The 18,641-nt window shown below is 38.2% G+C and overlaps 1 protein-coding gene across 1 annotated transcript; it reads right to left on the bottom strand.

Moving 5' to 3' along the window:
- Positions 1 to 422: 422 nt before the first annotated feature.
- LOC134746421 (mitochondrial 2-oxoglutarate/malate carrier protein) lies at positions 423 to 18,457 on the bottom strand. The gene is made up of 6 exons (XM_063680788.1): positions 18,252 to 18,457; positions 15,885 to 16,103; positions 5,632 to 5,811; positions 4,961 to 5,063; positions 4,506 to 4,624; positions 423 to 2,261 (listed from the first exon to the last, which is right to left on the bottom strand). The coding sequence occupies exons 1-6, from the start codon at positions 18,329 to 18,331 to the stop codon at positions 2,081 to 2,083; spliced, it is 882 nt and encodes a 293-aa protein (XP_063536858.1). The 5' UTR covers positions 18,332 to 18,457; the 3' UTR covers positions 423 to 2,080.
- Positions 18,458 to 18,641: the final 184 nt, after the last annotated feature.

Raw genomic sequence — 18,641 nt, 5'->3', positions numbered from 1 at the left:
AATATAGGGCATCGTATACAAATATCCCATCACTCATATCAATATCACATTATCCCTAAATCTAAATAATGTGTAAATATGGTACAGTCAAGTGTAAAAATATGGGTGCATATAACTCACTCAAAAATATGTCCCATAGTTCTTAATTCGCTGGCATAAGAGCTATGGGACATATTTTTGAGTCTGATGTGTGCACCCATATTTTTACACTTGACTGTACAATATGAATCAAAAATAAAATCTCGAAAAGCGAAAACAACTATGAAAATAACCTTATAGAATTCATATCGCCGCTATACTTACTCAACCTCGTATCTGCAACACTCATTTGATGACAAAAACACCCTTATTCCGAATGAAAGAAAAGCGACACTTCCATCAAATGATTGTTGCAGATATGAGGTTGAGTAAGTATAGCGACGATATATAAACTTAAAAAACAAATATGTGTTTAGAAACATAAATGGAATATTTAATCACAATGAAAATGTTGCTTTTTAGTTTTTAATTTTGGCACTTGATATAATTTTTCGAATTCCTAGTCCAATAATAAATATTTCTACAATTGTAGAATTTACAAAACATTTATATTGTAAAATCTTGCCAACTTAGTTTTTAAAGTGTTAATCGAGTTAATATCGAGCTTACATCGATTCTTGATTTTTTGAACGTACATTCGATTTTCTTACATTACAGCTAGAACTGTTTTGTCAATATTAAACAGCCGAAAATTCAAACTTTGTAAGTCTTGTTATATTAAAGACCTATTGTACCTACGACGATAAAGACATATTTACCTCAAAGATAGATATAACTCCGTAATAGATGGATACAGTCTAAGGAAAAAACGTGCCTCGAAAATCAAGAAAATTTGATTCTCGTTCAGAGGGCGCTACTAGCTTTGGCCTACTGTCGTATAGATGGCGTTGACGGTTTCGTTTGTTATTTAACAATTTTAACGCATATCAGTGAAAGAACATGGGTCAAAATCATAAAAATAATTAATGCAAATAAAAAAAAACATTTATCCATATTTAAATACATTTTATCGTATTTTTATAAATCTTCATTTTTAGTTTTAAAGTGTGTCGACAGATGGCAGTGAATTTACTGTGGCTACAAAATTTACTATGACAGTACCGCTCTAGTATAAGTTACTCTATGTTTACATGGTACGAGTTTTTCATACGGTATATAATGTGAGAAATAAAACGTATGATAACATGATTATATTATATGTACTATACTAATATCGCCATAATTCGAGTATTCAGTACTTACAATTCGATTCGCAATTCAATTTTATTTATTCAGAAAATTTAAATTTGAAATTAAAACGCAGCTGAAACGTAAGGTAAAAGTAATGAAATTATATCGCGTTGTACCCGTTTATATCAATATTAGTATGTTCGAAATAAAAACTCGTACCGTGTGAATGAACTTTTTCATTCACAAACCAGTTCATCAAAATTCCGATTTTCCACTGTACCAAAGAGGATATAGGAGAATAGCGGTACTGTCATAGTAAATTTTGTAGTCACAGTAAATTCACTGCCATCTGTCGACACACGATTAAAACTAAAAATATCAAAAAATGTATTTATATATGGATAAATGATTTTTATATGATTTTGACCCATGTTCTTTCATTGATATGCGTTAAAATTGTTAAATAACAAACTAAACCGTCAACGACATCTATTCGAAAGTAGGCCAAAGGTACAATCTGGCAAAAAAGTTGGCTGGCTGTAGTGTCGTCCCATTTTTCTAAGATAGATTTGAAAGGGACGACACTACAGTGTTGCCACTTTAAACTTTTTTCCAGACTATAGTGGCGCCTGATCGATAATCAAATTTTCTTAATTTTCGACGCACGTTATTTCCTTAGACTGTATCCATCTATTACGGAGTTATATCTGTGACGTTTTCAACCAAGAGGTACCACATTGTCGCTTGTCGATAAGGTTGATTTCTAATTGAAGCTATATGGAAATAGCGTCTTATTGACAACCGACAAAAAGTACCCTTTTGGTTGAAAATGGCACAATTCTTTGAGTGTACGCTTAAAATAGAATAGTCCCTACATGTAGTTGAAGTAAGCGGCGTTCATCTGCTCTAGGAAGATGAAGGTGAGCACGGTGTGCGGGCCGAGGCGCGCGTAGTACGGCAGGAAGCCCTTCCACAAGGACAGCACGCCCTCGCGCTTGAGCAGGGCGGACACCACGGACAGCTGGCTTTGGCCCTTGGCCGCGTTTTGGATCCTGGAATTATAATAGATTCACTCACTTCACTTCTATCTTTATGCTTGTTTGTCAATTCTGTCATTGTCATTGAATTTTATGTCATGTAGCCACCACTGGCGCTAGTTATGCACGCTTAATGTCGCGCCACGATATGGTCCGACCGGACCGGCACATGTTCGGTCGGTTGATCCGTGTAAGTCTACTTAATGTTTTGTAATTATTTATTTATTTATTAAAAAAAAATTACACAGCATTACAGTAGGTACTAATGCACTGCGAAATTTAGGACAGAAAGTAATACATACAAACAAGGTACAGAATACAATCTGGGACTAGGTATGACATTTTTTTTATTTTACACAAATTCCAAGAAACGAGGTATATACACAAAATAAAACAATATACAAAGAAATATTAATAACTAACTGAGGACGGACGGTCATCCATTGCCTCACAAAAGGTTTTTGCTTAAGTTATGTTCTTATGTCGTCATATTTTATCTCTTTTTGTATTAGTTTGTGTAAACGATGTGTAATTTTATTTTTCGCCATATTGTATGTCTCTTTCTTTTATGTTGCTTTCTTTTTGTCTGTTACCTTCCGTGATTCTCACCTGATGGTCTCATCGGAAGATCAGCGCTGGAAGTCGCCAGCAGCATGCTGAGATGGGGCCATTTCGTGACACTTTATTTTCATGTTCTTTTAATGTATGTCTATTGTCTGTGTGTGTTTACGAATAAAGTATTCTATTCTATTCTATTATATTCTATAATGAAACATTACAGGTTACCTATCTCATTTAAAAAAATTTAAATCCGATTATTATCCGATTATTAAGAGGCCGGTATCGATTTTAGTCGCAAAAATATAAAATTGATAGATTTAGTCGGTGAAATTGTACACCTTTTGTTACCTAATTGAAATAACAAGTACTGGTTTCTATTAGCACGTCTTCTTATCTTACCTTTTATCAGATAATTTTTTTGAAAACAGACACTAAATTAGTAATGATTTTTTTTCTGACGGACGTTTAGGCAAACGCGCGTAAAACACTGATTTTGTCGCTCTTATTTGTAAACTTCGTAAAGTTTGGACGGCTAAACATGGTAATTTTGTATATCCTCCACTCCTCCACTCCACCTTTTACAGACTACATTTTTATTATTATGACTTTGAAGTAGTGTAAATGAAAGAGACGAAATCAATTTTCTCCAGAAATTACTTCAAAACAAGTGACAATTTCTCTGAAAATCGACTTAATTTCAACGTAATTTTGATACTACAACTAAACATGTATACAAGTAATATAAATAAAGATATACAAATACAAATAGGCTTAAAAATAATAATACAAACTAGGTATAAATAAACTTAAAATAAAGTCCCTATAAATAAAACACGTCCTCCAAGTCACTGCCGATGGGCAGTGTGGCCAGAAGGCTGGCTGCATTGCCACGTTGAATGGCAATGCTAGCGTTGAGCAAAATACTGGCCAGCCTTCTGGTCCCTTGTGGCGTCTATAAGGCGCGCCGCTATCTCTTTGTATACCCTTTTGATACTTAAACAATCTACAACATTTGCTGAAACTATTCTTATACATCAATTTGTATAATTTACCACCATAATTTTTTGATGAATTTTTAAAAACTGCCTAACCTAACCTGCGGTGACGCACGCTCGCGACCTCATTATTAAAAGGCAAGATGAGAAGACGTGCTAATAGAAACCAATACTTGTTATTTAGATATTACGTAACAAAACGTGTATAAATTCAACGACTAAATCTATCAATTTTACATTTTTGCTCCAAAATCGACACTGGCCTCTTAAATGTGACGTTTTCAACCAATTGTCGGTTGTCGATAAGGTTGATTTCTAATTGAAGCTATATGGAAATAGCGCCTTACTGACAAGCGACAATAAGTACCCGTTTGGTTGAAAATAGCACAAATAGGGAATATTACGCGAAACTATGCGTTGGGGGCGCCCCTACCACAATCTGAGGGTCTATCGCGAAACAAAGTAAATCGAAATTTCGTCATCTAACATCTCTCACTCTTGCATATTCGAGCGATAAAGAGGCAGATAGCGAAATTTCTGATTCGCGTTTCCCGGTAGATCCCCTGTAAACAAACCGCCTTGATGCATCACACTATCATATTCACTTAACAATATAGGTATGTTCAGTCCTATCTGAACACTTTACCCGCTTAACAACTAACTACAAATCGCTGAGTATTGTGAGATTACTAAAATAACTTACCTAGTTTTGATGATGTCGACCGGCATCGAGGCGATGGTTGTGACCAGCCCGGACACCATGGACGCGCAGAAGTGCAGTGTAATACCATCAGGTACGTAGCCTATGAACATCTCGCGCGCCTGCAACACAATAGTAGATTGTACAGTCGCCATCAGATATATCGGAGCGGTCAAGGCGCTCACAAATATCTGAACACGCCTTTATTGTCAAGGCGTAGAGTGCGTGTTCAGATATTTTTGACCACCTCGGCCGCTCCTATATATCTGATGGCAACTGTACAACAAGGGCATAAAGCGATCCATTTTTATCCGCCTAAAACAATAACAAGAAACTGATGCAAAGAATAGATTAGAAAGAAGAATATGCTGAGCTGCGTTGACGACCATGTGGCGCCGAGTGACCATTGTTGAACCTTATGTCTTCCCAATAAGGTTGATGATGGTATATAGACTGACCTGTGAGTATGTGCTGAGCTGAGCTGCGTTGACGACCATGGCTCGCCCGACGGTGGGCGTGGCGCCGCGCCATAACTTTAAGACTCCTTCTTCGCGTACTATCCTGTAAACAAGTGCAATAGAACATAGTCATATTACAAGAAATATTAAAAGTAGCAAAAACCTGTCGAGAAAACTCGGAAATCATTATAATTTTCACTACTGTCCGCGCGCGAATTCCGTGCACGGCTGAGGAATGTTAGGAATTTTGGGCGTCATGACAGAGTAGCGTACGGGCGCGGCGCACACCCCGCCACTTCCTCGACCTCCGAATGCACGGAATGAGGGCTAACGCGTATGAATTCGCCGCTAGGGGCGCTAGTGTAGATGGTAGTCTTTTCCATAGTTCGAAATGTCAAATGTCACTTGTCACTTCAATGACTGACAGCTGTTCTTTAGTCTTTTGGACCACCATCAACAGAGGCGCCAACTGGTGAGTAAAAAAACGATAGCCCTCATAGGCGCGCGGACATGAGTAGTTTTGGATGCCTAGTTTTTAGATGAAAGGCACAGATATAGTTTATAGCCTTGAAAACATAGGATACTTATTATCCAGGAAGACGGGAGTGCAAAGGGGTTTGTGAGCCTAATATCTTAGTTTTATCGGTGTTAACATATGTTGACATTCATACCTGATGAGGGCGTCAGCCACATTCTTGTAATTCCTTCGCTGGTCAGCGGGCAGGCGGCCATCGGCCGTCATGCGGATAAGAGCCACCTCAGCCGGGGTGCCCACGAAGGCGCCTATGGAGCCCGCAGCGACACCCAGGAGGGTCTTAGTGCCGAAGCCAGGGGCGGCGCCGGCATTTCGTCTGAAACGAGGACAAAATAAATTTCGAACATAGAACCTTTTTGAGCTAACTCGTGCTCGGCCGTTTTTCGTTCATTCCTTCTTTATGATCTTTTATAGACAAAATTTGAAATATCGAAAAAACGGGTAGTTCATCTCGTGCATAGAGAAATAAGTAAGCATAGAGTGCTCACTCCATAACAAAACTTCCGTGAGACACAGACATATTAATAACGGGTCACTCACGTATTTTAAATCGAAAACGCTCGACATGTTTCACTCCTCCTCCTGCTCCTGATAATATGTTTAATATGCTCACTCCATACATCAGTTTTCTTACCAAAACGCTCATTATTTTCGCAGTCGACATCTAGAGTCAAGTAGCGGAATTATCAGTACTGCTACTTGACAATAGATGTCGCGACGAACGATAAGTCTAATGCTCCCAATTTTCAGCTAATATTATAACCGGAACTCTCCTTTTCAACTCCTTCTGCTTGTAATACATATTAGTTGTAAATTGTTGAGTATTACACTTTTCGTCAGACGCGACACATGACATCTAGTGTCAAGTAGCGGTACTGATAAATCCGCTACTAGACGCTAGATGTCGACTACGAAAATAATAAGCGTTTTAACACAGAATAAATAATAGTGCTACCGTACAGAAAGGAAACTTCCTACAAAACCGATGTTTGACAGCGATTCAGGGACGAATCATGCTGTCCCTTTCTAATATATGGCACTATCCCTTTCGGCTATTTATGGTTGTCAAAATTTAAGTCATTATCTTATCTGTGGTCGTGCACGCAAAGGGACGTCAAGATGTGCCAACCCTAGTAATTGCTCGGAGCAAGAAAACTGATCTATGGAGTGAGCACTCTATGCTCACCCATTCAGTCATGGAGACTATATAAAGGAGCCAAATCTCTATGTATGAAAAGTGTCCATCAAAAAACAGTAATTAGGCGGCGCCACCATACACCGAAATACTACCAAAACCAACCTACGTAATTTGGTCGGGTTATTTGTTGCCTTATATGGTTCATGTTATACTCATGTCCCAGAGCCTAACTAGCGCCACCGGAGAGATTAGGAACTATTATTTAAAGCTGAAAGTGGTCACTTTTGCAACAATTCTGCCATAAGAGATTGCGATCCTTTCTATACCATCCATACATTCAGTATTCGGTCAGAAGACGGTAGTGAGTGAGTCGTGATATTTACTCAACAGAAACTGAGAGTTTCAAGTTTATAAAAAGTATATCTATAGTATTTTACGGCAAGATAATATAAGTTATCATCATCTCATCTTCCTCGCGTTGTCCCGGCATTTTGCCATTGCTCATGGGAGCCTGGGGTCCGCTTGGCAACTAATCCCAAGAATTGGCGTAGGCACTAGTTTTTACGAAAGCGACTGCCATCTGACCTTCCAACCCAGAGGGGAAACTAGGACTTGTTGGGATTAGTCCGGTTTCCTCACGATGTTTTCCTTCACCGAAAAGCGACTGGTAAATATCAAATGATATTTCGTACATAAGTTCCGAAAAACTCATTGGTACGAGCCAGGGTTCGAACCTGCGACCTGCGGATTGCAAGTCGCACGCTCTTACCGCTAGGCCACCAACGCTTAATAAGATATGTTATATCTTATTGTAATAAAATAAATAAATAAAAATAAAAAAACATTTAATTCGGACGATAATACAATCCATATTTTGTTAGTTACAATTATACTTAAATTACTATGTTAGTACCTAAACTAAGATGTTGGGAGGTCCAGTGCCTAATAAGTGCACTGTCCCATCTCCCTGCCACGACGGCCAGGAGACTGTGGCGGCTGTCGCGCACCCTTCGGAGCTTCGCGGCGCAGCGCTTGCGCAGCGTCGCGTGGAAACCATCCACATGCGCGTCGGCGAACATGCCCGACGCGCTGCAGCATCGCGGCAGCCGCAACAGTACCCTGAACGCGTCGTTGTACTGTACAGTGTACACGCATGGCATTCATAGAACGCTGCGTGTACCTCGTCCACAGGCTGCAGGCGTACAGCGAAGTACAGTACGCTCGAAAAAGTGTTATTTTGTGTAATACACAATACTGTTATCGCGTGAGGTCGCGGGTCGAAACGTTAACGAGCAGACCGTCTTATTGTAACAATGATAATATTTTACAACTACAATACTGTTGTACACCTCACACTAAAATAATCTTAAGTATAAATAAAAACCGGCCAAGTGCGAGTCGGACTCACACACGAAGGGTTCCGTACGATTAACTATAAAAACGGTCACCCATCCAAGTACTGACCCCGCCCGACGTTGCTTAACTTCGGTCAAAAATCACGTTTGTTGTATGGGATCGCTATTTTATTCTGTTTTTAGTATTTGTTGTTATAGCGGCAACCGAAATACATCATCTGTGACAATTTCAGCTGTCTAGCTATCACAGATCACGAGATACAGCCTGGTGACAGACGGACAGACAGACGGACAGCGGAGTCTTAGTAATAGGGTCCCGTTTTTACCCTTTGGGTACGGAACCCTAACTAGCGGTCCAATAGATAAAAACTATCTCATCCAGATACCCTCCGGGCAAAGAGAATATAGGATAATGACAATCTTGTAGTCACAGTAAATTTACTGCCATCTGTCTATCGACACACGATTATAACTAAAAATGAAAATGTATATAAATATCAAAAAATGTATATACAATATATATGGATGAATTATTTTTTAATTTGTATTTATTATTTTTATATTATTTTGACCCATGTTCTTTTACTGATATGTGTTAAAATTGTTAAATAATAAGCGAAACCGTCAACGCCATCTAGCCCAGAATAGGCTAACGGTGGTAGCGCCATCTATGCAAAAACCGATTTTTTTTTCCGAGGCACGTTTTTTCCTTAGACTTTATTCATCGTATAGGGAGTTATATACTTTTCCCCTCACTAGCTCGGAAAGCCGTCTTTTATCCTTTAAAACAAGCGGGGAAAAACGCATTTTATCCACTAGTGGGGAAAGTAATTTGACCTTGGATGGAGCGTGTTTAAGTAGCTTGACAGATAACAAAACGTAAAACGCTCATGATAATGGTTCGTTCGATATTAATTATCATTAAATAAATGGTTTGAGAATCTAATAAAAAATACCAAATTTAGCTTTATTTAATAATTTTAAGTCATAAACCTTAAAATTCCATAGGAAACGTTAGATTTTTTGTAATGATATTAAATATAATTCTGAACGCACAAGTTGAGTCGATGCAATTTCAAAACGCATCGTTGACATTTCTGAACGTCAGAACAGAAATGTCAACATTGTCAACAAAATTTTTACTGTTCTTCTCACCGACTCACGTAAAAATCGAATTTCTAATGTTTTCTGTTATAATATCGTAAAAAAATTAGTGATTCCAGTGATGAAGATGATCTAACGCCTGTGGATGTTGCACTTTCCTCGCTAGTGAGGGGAAAAGTTTTGTGTTACACACGGGTGCAAATGTATTTTACTTCTCGTGTGTTGAAACACTCGCTACGCTCAGGATTCTATTTTAAAACCACTCGCTTCGCTCGTGGTTCAACTATAGAATCCTTTCGCTTGCTCATGCTTTAATTCCACACTCGCGGGTAAAATACAACTTTGCACCCTTGTATAACAAATAACTATAGGTCTTTGCTCCGGGTAACAGAGGAGTACTTAGGTACTTATAATGGTACATTCAAGGATTTTAATTTCGGACCTATGATATATATATGAGGTCTCTAGCGACTTTCATATTGATTGTCACTGAGGTACGAAATGGGTCACAAATTAAAATGTTCGACCGTACCTATTCTAGTTTCGGTTTTGTATTCGTATGACCTACAGACACGCTCTGTGATTGTTAAGCCATTAAAGATTCTAGCTAAATTGGAACATTCCGTAGCCATAGTCATCGTCATCATCATATCAGCCAGAGGACGTTCACTGCTGGACATAGGCCTCCCTCAAAGAGTGCCACAATGACCGGTCTTGCGCCACCCGCATCCAGCGGACTCCCGCGACCTTTACCAGGTCATCAGTTCACCTTGTGGGGGGCCTACCCACGCTGCGCCTTCCGGTACGTGGTAGCCACTCGAGAACCTTTCCGCCCCAACGGCCATCGGTTCTACGTGCAATGTGCCCCGCCCACTGCCACTTAAGTTTAGCGATTCGGAGGGCTACATCGGTTACTTTGGTTCTGCTGCGGATGGCCTTATTTCTGATGCGATCACGCAGAGCCCTCTCCATTGCCCTTTGGGTGACTTTGACGTAGCCATAGTATACCTAAGTATTGAACAACTAATTTAGGTAGGACGTCATAATTCGTGTATCGGAAGCTATGTTGTTAAAGAGAATATAGTCAAGATCTACATATATTTTTTCCACGTCTACGAATATCAACGCCTCTTAGAAAAACATGATCATATAAGGAGATTTTTCGCCTTCTGGCTCAGGGAACCGCCTTAATGGCTAAAAAATCACGGAGAGTGAACGTATTTCCGTAGTGGGATTTAAGAAGCCTATTAATGTACTGTGCTAAATCAAGTTTACGTATCACTGGCTCAATCCGTCATCACATATTGTATCTCTGTATGGGGTGGTGCCACAAAGACTAAGTTTCTTGCTAAAAGTCATGCACCAAAAGCCATTCAGATTCCCTACTAACGACCTCTATTTACTCTGCAAACACACACACACACGCACGCACGCACGCACGCACGCACGCACGCACGCACGCACGCACGCACGCACACACACACACACACACACACACACATCTTTTCTATATTACCCTATAGTAGTATAATTACATTGAAATCATGTTTAGTTGTTTTGTTAATGTTGAAAAAAAAATGTAGTTAAATATACTTTATATACTCCTAAGATAACTGTTAACTAACCGCGTGGAAGAGCGGTGCTCTCTTAGCACAAGTGTTTTCTCACTTAAAAAGAGGCACCAGCGCAGATATTGTAATTTGTGTTTTTTTAAGCTACCGAATAAAAATATTTTGATTTTTATTACTCCAACTGACTATACTTTTCATCTTGTTTTCATTTGATTCCATAATATTATCACTTACGTATCAGACATCAACTCGCGCAAAATGACCCGATACTTACGGACTATGTGTATAAACTAGAAACCATTATTGCGGTCTTGTTTCACTGCAAAGTTACATCATCCTTTACAGTCGCCGAGTCGGAATATCACGTCGGTGGCAAACAAGCATTCGGCCGCCTGATGGAAAGCGGTCACCGTAGCGTATGGGCACCTGCAGGGGCCAACATACCTAAAGCGTTGCCGACCCTTTAAAACTAACATTTTGATTTGATTTATTTGGCGACGTGTCCACTCCTTTTTTGAAGAACCCCATACCCTCCATACGTAATTACGTAGTCCCTTTGAGAAAACCTCGGGTGGGAGCTCATTCCACAGCCAGTGTCCGCGGGAGGAAATTCCTCTTAAACAGCACCGTGCACGGTGTTAGGTTCTAGGGTGTAGTGTAGTGTAGGTAAGGTGTAGGGTTTAGTCTGTTAAAAATGTTGCTGCTATAGTACCTAACTCTTATAAGTTCTATGATATTTTTACTACCTACCACACACTTTTAAAGGGAGAGGAGAGGATTGTTTTTCTCCCATAGGCCCGCAGATATACAAAAAAGTTTAGCAAACCCTATTTAAAAACATATATGTACCTACTTATGATAAAAAATACAATGATAAGTGCTTTCGTAAACGGCCTCGTAGACCAATGCCATTATTGTACGTCAACAAGGGGTTACATCACACGTTTAGGGGGGGAGCGGCTCAAGAAAATGTGACATGTGACAAGGGGAAGGGGGGAGTCACAAACTTTGTGACGTCACTAACTTATTTAAATTATTTTATTCGCTGTACAGTTAAATAACAATTTTTGGAACGATAATCGTTTTTATTAATCGTTTAATTTCCTTTCCTAATCAGTTTTGGGTTATAAAATTACTAATACTTCTTTTGTCAAAAATATTTAGATTAAATATTAATAATTCTTAATTCGATTTGCCGATTTGATTGAAAAAATGTGACGTCACACCAAGGGAGAGAGGTTTGCCAAATGTGACAAGAAGGGGTCAAAAAACCTCAAAATTCGTGTGACGTAGTTAATGGATGAACCCCAAGATTGGGATAGCTCAGTAGATTCTGAGAATAGATAGAACGGACGGAAGGTTGGTTGGAATGGTTATTCTCTATCAGACCAACGCGGCGGCACTGATTTACTATATTTATAGAGATTATAGAAATAGATGCTGTGACGTTTATCATTTACAAAGTGAATGTAACTTGCTATATTTTGTCTCATTTAAGATTTCATTATCTATATTTCTTGAACTTGGAAACTTCTATTATTCAAGAAAAGTTAAAAATAAACATATTAACAATATAAATATTTACAGTCTATCAGATAGGCAACGGTCAGTGCTCACAAATATCTGAACAGACTATTATCAGAACGTTAAAGTCCACGTCCAGATGTTTTGTAGCACCTTTGCCATTCCGATATACCTATCTTTAAATTATTTTATTTATTTATTTATTTATTTAACCGATTTACCGATTTTGCATGTACAACCAGCCTTAAAGTTTATAGTCTATGATTGTTCATTATTTTAGTATGTGGGTATTTTTGCACTTTGTAATTTTTCCTCAGTCACCCGTTGACCATGCACGAACGCTGTAAAGGGTTCGAAACGTCGGGATGTGTTATAAATTCAATATACGCGATATAATCCGTTTTCATAGTTTTATTTCATGAGTAACTATCGCGGTAACCGAAGACAATATTATTTATTTAAATTTTATTGCACAAACAAAGAGAAATGTACAAATGGAAAATTATGTACCTACACAAGGAATAACGAGAGTAGAGCGAAAGGAACTGATGTTTTTTCTTTAGCTAGGCACAAGTACAGTTATAGAGCTATTTTTATGATAGAGTCGGATTAAGCAAAGTGTAGCAATGTCAAATTTCTATAATAATATGACGTTATGTAATGACAAATCTCACTTTGTTAAATTTAAGTCGTTGCAATGGCATAACAATCACGGAGCGTGACTGTACTTAGGTACTTACTTAATTTTAAGAACATTTATGATTATGATTCATTTCCTTAAATATAAGCGTTATTATAAAAAGCTGAAGATCGAAATTCAACACAACAGTGTCCTCATATTTAGAAGGCGACCAAGATAACAATGGTCGCTTGACCCTGCGTATTTAGCGTGTTAATTTCCAGAGGCATTACTATGGTATCTCATGGCTGTGTGTGACACAAGCTGTTATCAACGCACATCTAATTGTATAAGGTCACGCTTCGAACGGAGCGATTCATAGTGGAAAGTGAAAACGCAGAGGCCACCGTTGAAATGTCATATCGTAACTATTGCCGATTTAAAATTGAGTCCTATAGACGTAGAGAACGAGAGATCAAGGTCGTGAGGAAGCCAGACTTTTTATCCCATTTTACTTGGGTTTAGCCCTCCATTCCATTGATATCTTTTAGGTTATTATTATTCACAACGACGGGACTTAAACGCGTAAAATAAGTTGTAAATTTACCTCAGTTTTAAGTCCCGTCGTTGTGAATTTGTATTGAAACCAAGCGTGCCGCCTTTTTTATACAAAATTTATGCATAACATAATTTTAAAATTACTTATCTGTTATAGGAAATATGTTCTTGCCTTTGGGTGCTCGCAATTTTTGGGCTGTTGCAGTTAATTATCATGCAACCAAGCATATTTTAAGTTTTCACGGACGTCCGGCTGCAATAACTGACGCGCGTGGACTGTAAAGAGCGACGGTTAACCTCGACGCTTGGTCGGGGTTCGGACACGCGAAGTAGATGCGTTTGCGTCTTCTATGGTATATTTATTTCTGTGGCACCATCCAAAATAATGGTGAAATTATTTCGTCTATCCGCCTTGATGTTGATATTGCCGATATTGGGGTGGATCGTGTACAAATGTATAGACAAACGTGGAATTCCTATTCATCCAAACTTCATATCAAGAGAATAATAATAAATCATTTTAGACCGAAGATATCAAGAGAATGTTCCCTGGAAAACTATAAGCGTTAAATCTGGATTCAACAAGTATTTTCTACAAGAAGATTTAATTTTTCCGCAAAGGTATGTAGGACTTTTTTGTGTAGAATTTAGTAAGATTTAATGTTGCCTTACACCATATTTCCATAGAATACGTAAATTCAGAGTAAAATGCGATTTTTTTCAGATAGGCACACATTTTCCAAGATGGCTGCGGTTCCTTGGAGGTCCCCAAATGTCAAATGGTGTGGACATGAAAAAGGGACCTTTAATTAACATATACACCAAATTTTATCACTGTCCAAGAGATTTCGCAGTTTGTCCTATTCCGATTGTGCTATTAGAGCATTAAGAGATTTTAGAGCGTCAATAAAAAGCTAGAAATCGCTCTCGCTCCCTCCCCGCTTTATTAATAGCCACAGACCAGTGAATCTCTATCTCTACATGTTACATATTTGTTACGTTATATTTATTTGTAATCTACAAACATCATACATCATCATACTATTCGTAATCGATAGAATAGATAGCGAGTATCGAAAATATTGATAGTGACTTAAGTGTTTAATTTGATAGAAGTAAATTTTAAAGCGGATAAAACCAGTTTATTGTATAAGATTAACAATGTGTACTGATTTATACATTACTAAAACAAGAATGTTAAAACCCCGTCTAATTATGAAAAAAAGTTATAGAACCGCTATCGTTAATAATCGTAATGGCTAATACACTACACACTGCAGTGTTGGCCGAAACGTTAATGCAATTAACCATTAACCAGTACAAATTGAACCGTAAACTGTAACCGTCCGTTACTGTTTAATTACAATTAACATTCGGCCAACACTGCTACACAGCCTGTTGATCAAATATATTTACAACAATATGGTTGAAGAGCATGTTTACTATTTTTGACCACCTTGGCCGCTCCGATATAATGTAATGGCGACATTGGCGACTGTACTTACACTGTATGCAGTATGGTAGGAAATTTGTAGGTAGCTAAAGTCAAGGGCATAAATATATATACATTCCCAAAGTTTCAAAAATATGTGTACGCTCTTACACCTTAGACAATAAAGTCGTGTTCACATATTTTTTTGCCATTTGTCGGGATCGATATTTTTGCCTTCGACTGTACATTATCAACTCGGCCGGATAACGGCCTTGGCTACAAAAAATCATTACACCAAGTACAAGATTACGTATTGTTGTCAATTAAAAATTGAAATAATAAATATAACTGCTCAGTCAATACTTCTACTGTTTAAATGAGTAAAATAGCTATAAATCACAGATTAATAAATAGTTTGTATAAATGTGGTATTTCCTATAAAGAGACCTTGTTGTCGACGGCGCTTACGCCATTATAAACGATGCTCCGATATAAATACAATGCCGCGCGACGCTGTGCGGCGTAAACGCCATCGACAATAAGGTCCCTTTTCATAGAAAATGAATTAATTGCTGTTAGTTAGAATTAGAAAATAGGTCGTTACTTTAAAAACAATAGACGGGCCTTTCCCTGCAATATCAATATCATGAAACTGATACATTTTATTTTCTAGATATTCTTTTAGATAAAAGCGGTTAGGTACCTGAAAAATATTTCGCTTAATTACTGCTGAGCTACGCTCGTAGCACTACGGCGTGGCCGATAATGGCTTTGTGGACGCGTAGTACACCGGTCCCAAATCAAGAAAAGTAGGTATTGCTTATTTCGCTATAAAAAAAAATCGCGTTCGATAGAAAATTTGATTTAAAAAAAATATTATTCATTGCAATTTTTCAAAAAAATGCATATTAGCGGTAAAAAAAATAATTAAAATTATAACGTACGGAGAAAAAAAACTTCAACTTTTTTTTCTCACATACGAAGCCAAACAGCATGTAAAAGAGAGAGACACTTTCATTAATGGCGCTATCACATTGATAATTGCGACCAGTTCTTGTAGTCTTGTAAAAAGCTTGTATAAAACTTACTCTTTATATGTGTCGAAGAGTATATTATACACCCCAAGCCTGGTAGTAGTGTATGTAGCCTGCCGCAACAGACCAGCGGAGAGACCAGTATAGAGAGCCACAAAGCCTTCTCTGGCGACAATCTCTCCGGCAACAGTGAATGAGGAGCGCCCGCCTCCGCTCAGCTGCATCCGGGTTTTGATGAGGTCTAAAGGCTGGACCACACAGGTGGCAGCCATACTGTAGACAAATTAATATACATTAGTATGCATTTAAATTTCTTTGAGAGGTAAATTGTATACAGAAGAAGGAACTTAAACCCAATTAGCCGGGTCCACACAGTGAGAATACGCGCGAGGCAATTTCCTCGCGCACAAAACGGCCAGTGTAGACGTGACTCGCGCGCGCCGCCACTGCCGAGGCATGTCTACACTGGCCGTTCTTCTTTCAAAAAAAAAATTCTACTCTCAATGTTGTTTAAAACAAAGTTATTCATAATAAATACATTTTGCAAAATAATTTTCGAAGTTTTGACACTAGAGTTAGACCAAGCTAAGTTTTGTGCTAAGTTAAGCAGTGATTTTGATAGCCCAGACAGCACAAGGCACAAGTGTTATTTTAAATGTCAAACTTCTATAAAATTATGACATTTAAATAGCACTTGCACTGTCTGAATTATCAAAATCTCTGCCAACAAAAATTGACAAGTTTACAGGAACACAAAAAAAAGTTTAATTACTGGATTACAGCCCCTAAAGTAATTTCAAAAATTAGTAATTAAACTTTTTTTTGCATTCCTTTAAATCAGGGGTCGGCAACAGGCGGCCCGCAGGACGCATGTGGCCCGCGAACCTCTCACTTGCGGCCCGCGAGCCTCCCTAGCTATTTTGTAGGTAATCTTGACAAACGACAATACCTGATAAAGTCATAAATATTAGCAAAGTGCGGCCCGCGTCAATTTCGTTAACTGCTATGTGGCCCTTGGCTGCTAATAGGTTGCGACCCCTGCTTTAAATTAAATTTGTCGACATGGTGGAGGCGGATCTGCGCGAACTTCGAGTCACCAATAGGCGAGAGGTCGCACAGGATCAAGAAAAGTTGCGCTGTCTTGCGTCGGAGGCCAAGTCTCATTTTGGGTCGCTGAGCCAACGGAGTAAGTGAGTAAGTAGGTATTTGAATTGATTTTACAATGTAAAGATACTTTCATTTAATGTGATAATTGTATAATCCATAATCCAATCTTTACTACTTTGATAACAATATTATGTATATGTTAGAATGATATATCACTTTTGATTATGCCTTTTTATATTTGCTTATAAAATAACTCCATAATATAAGATTTTTTTATTTTATTTTATTTTATTTTATAAGATTCTTATTGAAAACCTATATGTTTTGGAAAGATATAATTAAAACAGCAAACTAAAAAAAGCTTAAAATTAGTTTTAGGTTAGTATATTTCGGGCACATCTCCCGCAATGAGAACTCGATGGAAAGGGTGGTGCAAGGGAAAGTCGAGGGCAAAAGATCTCGTGGGCGCTCTTTAAAGGGATGGACAGACCTCATGAAGTCTGTCACACACTGCAGCATAAACGAGAATTCTCAGACCTCCAAACATAGAGCTACATGGCGTCGCACACGCGTCGCATCACCATGGAAGTGGTGGCGAAACTCAACCTAGACATGACCACGACCACTCTGCCAAAAGTGCACGACTAAGAAGAGAAGAGATTTCTAGCCAGTCTAGGTACAGTCAAGGTAATAAATATATTATTATTACAGCTTTATTTTCCACTTAACAATGTATTTTTCAATTTATACTTTATCTATAACTATGTCTTTGTTATGTGGCCCCTCTGAGGGTAAAAGCCTCCTCCATTCTTTTCCACCTTTCCCTGTCCTTTGCCATATACATCCAGCTTTTTCCTGCTGTATACTTTCCAAAAGTTGCAAAAATATGTGTACGCTCTTACACCTTAGACAATAAAGTCGTGTTCACATATTTTTGAGCCATTTGTCTGGATCGATATTTTTGCCTTCGACTGTACTACTCATTGGGTATACCATGGATTATGTAATAAACTATAAAGTAACAAACAATATGTACAGATCATATTTAGGTTAAAGTGAAAGTAAAAGTAAGTTAAAGTACTATTAGGCAAGGTCTTTAAACTTCCGACAAATTAATTAAAGTTTAACTTATAGACAAGTACGGTTTTGTATTAGTTACGAAAATAGCACCTTGCCTTTTAAAATTATAATTACAAAAAATCATTCAGTGTACAAACAGATATTCAAGAAAACACATGTTTGTTTTGAAACTAATTAATGACATTGATTTTGAAATAAAGGACAAATTTAGGTCTCTAATAATATGCACAGTACCCTGCAAGGCCACCGAAGGCGAACTTAAGTCCATTGGGAATGTACCGCTCCTTAGGCGGGTCGGCTACGGCTTGGCTCATGGTGTACAGTTATCACTTAAATCACAACACTTGTTACAAGTTTTTAGAATAAATTTGATTTAAAACACTGCACCAAAACTTGAAAATGACACTCAACAGACTGCCTCCGCTGCCGCGCTGAGGGATTTTGCAATTTGCAGCTGGTTTTGACTTTGACGTTTTCATTTGACGTAGGGGACGTAGGTAGAGTACAGATAAAGCTAGCTAGGAGGAATGTGAACACATGTGGAACCAACAAGGAACGGTGAACGTAACTTACGGAACGGAATCTTTTACAATCACAAAAGCAGTAAAAACCGGATTTATAATC

This window comes from Cydia strobilella, chromosome 13 (assembly GCF_947568885.1).
Source record: "Cydia strobilella chromosome 13, ilCydStro3.1, whole genome shotgun sequence".
Classification (NCBI taxonomy): domain Eukaryota; kingdom Metazoa; phylum Arthropoda; class Insecta; order Lepidoptera; family Tortricidae; genus Cydia; species Cydia strobilella.
The sequence above is the reverse complement of the archived record's forward strand: the minus strand, read 5'-3'. Positions and strand labels throughout refer to the sequence as shown.

What these genes read in the sequence shown, in the direction of transcription:
- LOC134746421 (XM_063680788.1), bottom strand. Translation starts at nt 18,331, where the DNA reads ATGAGCCAAGCCGTAGCCGACCCGCCTAAGGAGCGGTACATTCCCAAT. An exon ending in CTCTTCGACACATATAAAGA is followed by an intron (nt 5,812 to 15,884) that starts GTAAGTTTTATA and finishes TCCTCGTTTCAG; the next exon opens with ACGAAATGCCGGCGCCGCCC. An exon ending in AGCTCAGCACATACTCACAG is followed by an intron (nt 4,625 to 4,960) that starts GTCAGTCTATAT and finishes ATTGTGTTGCAG; the next exon opens with GCGCGCGAGATGTTCATAGG.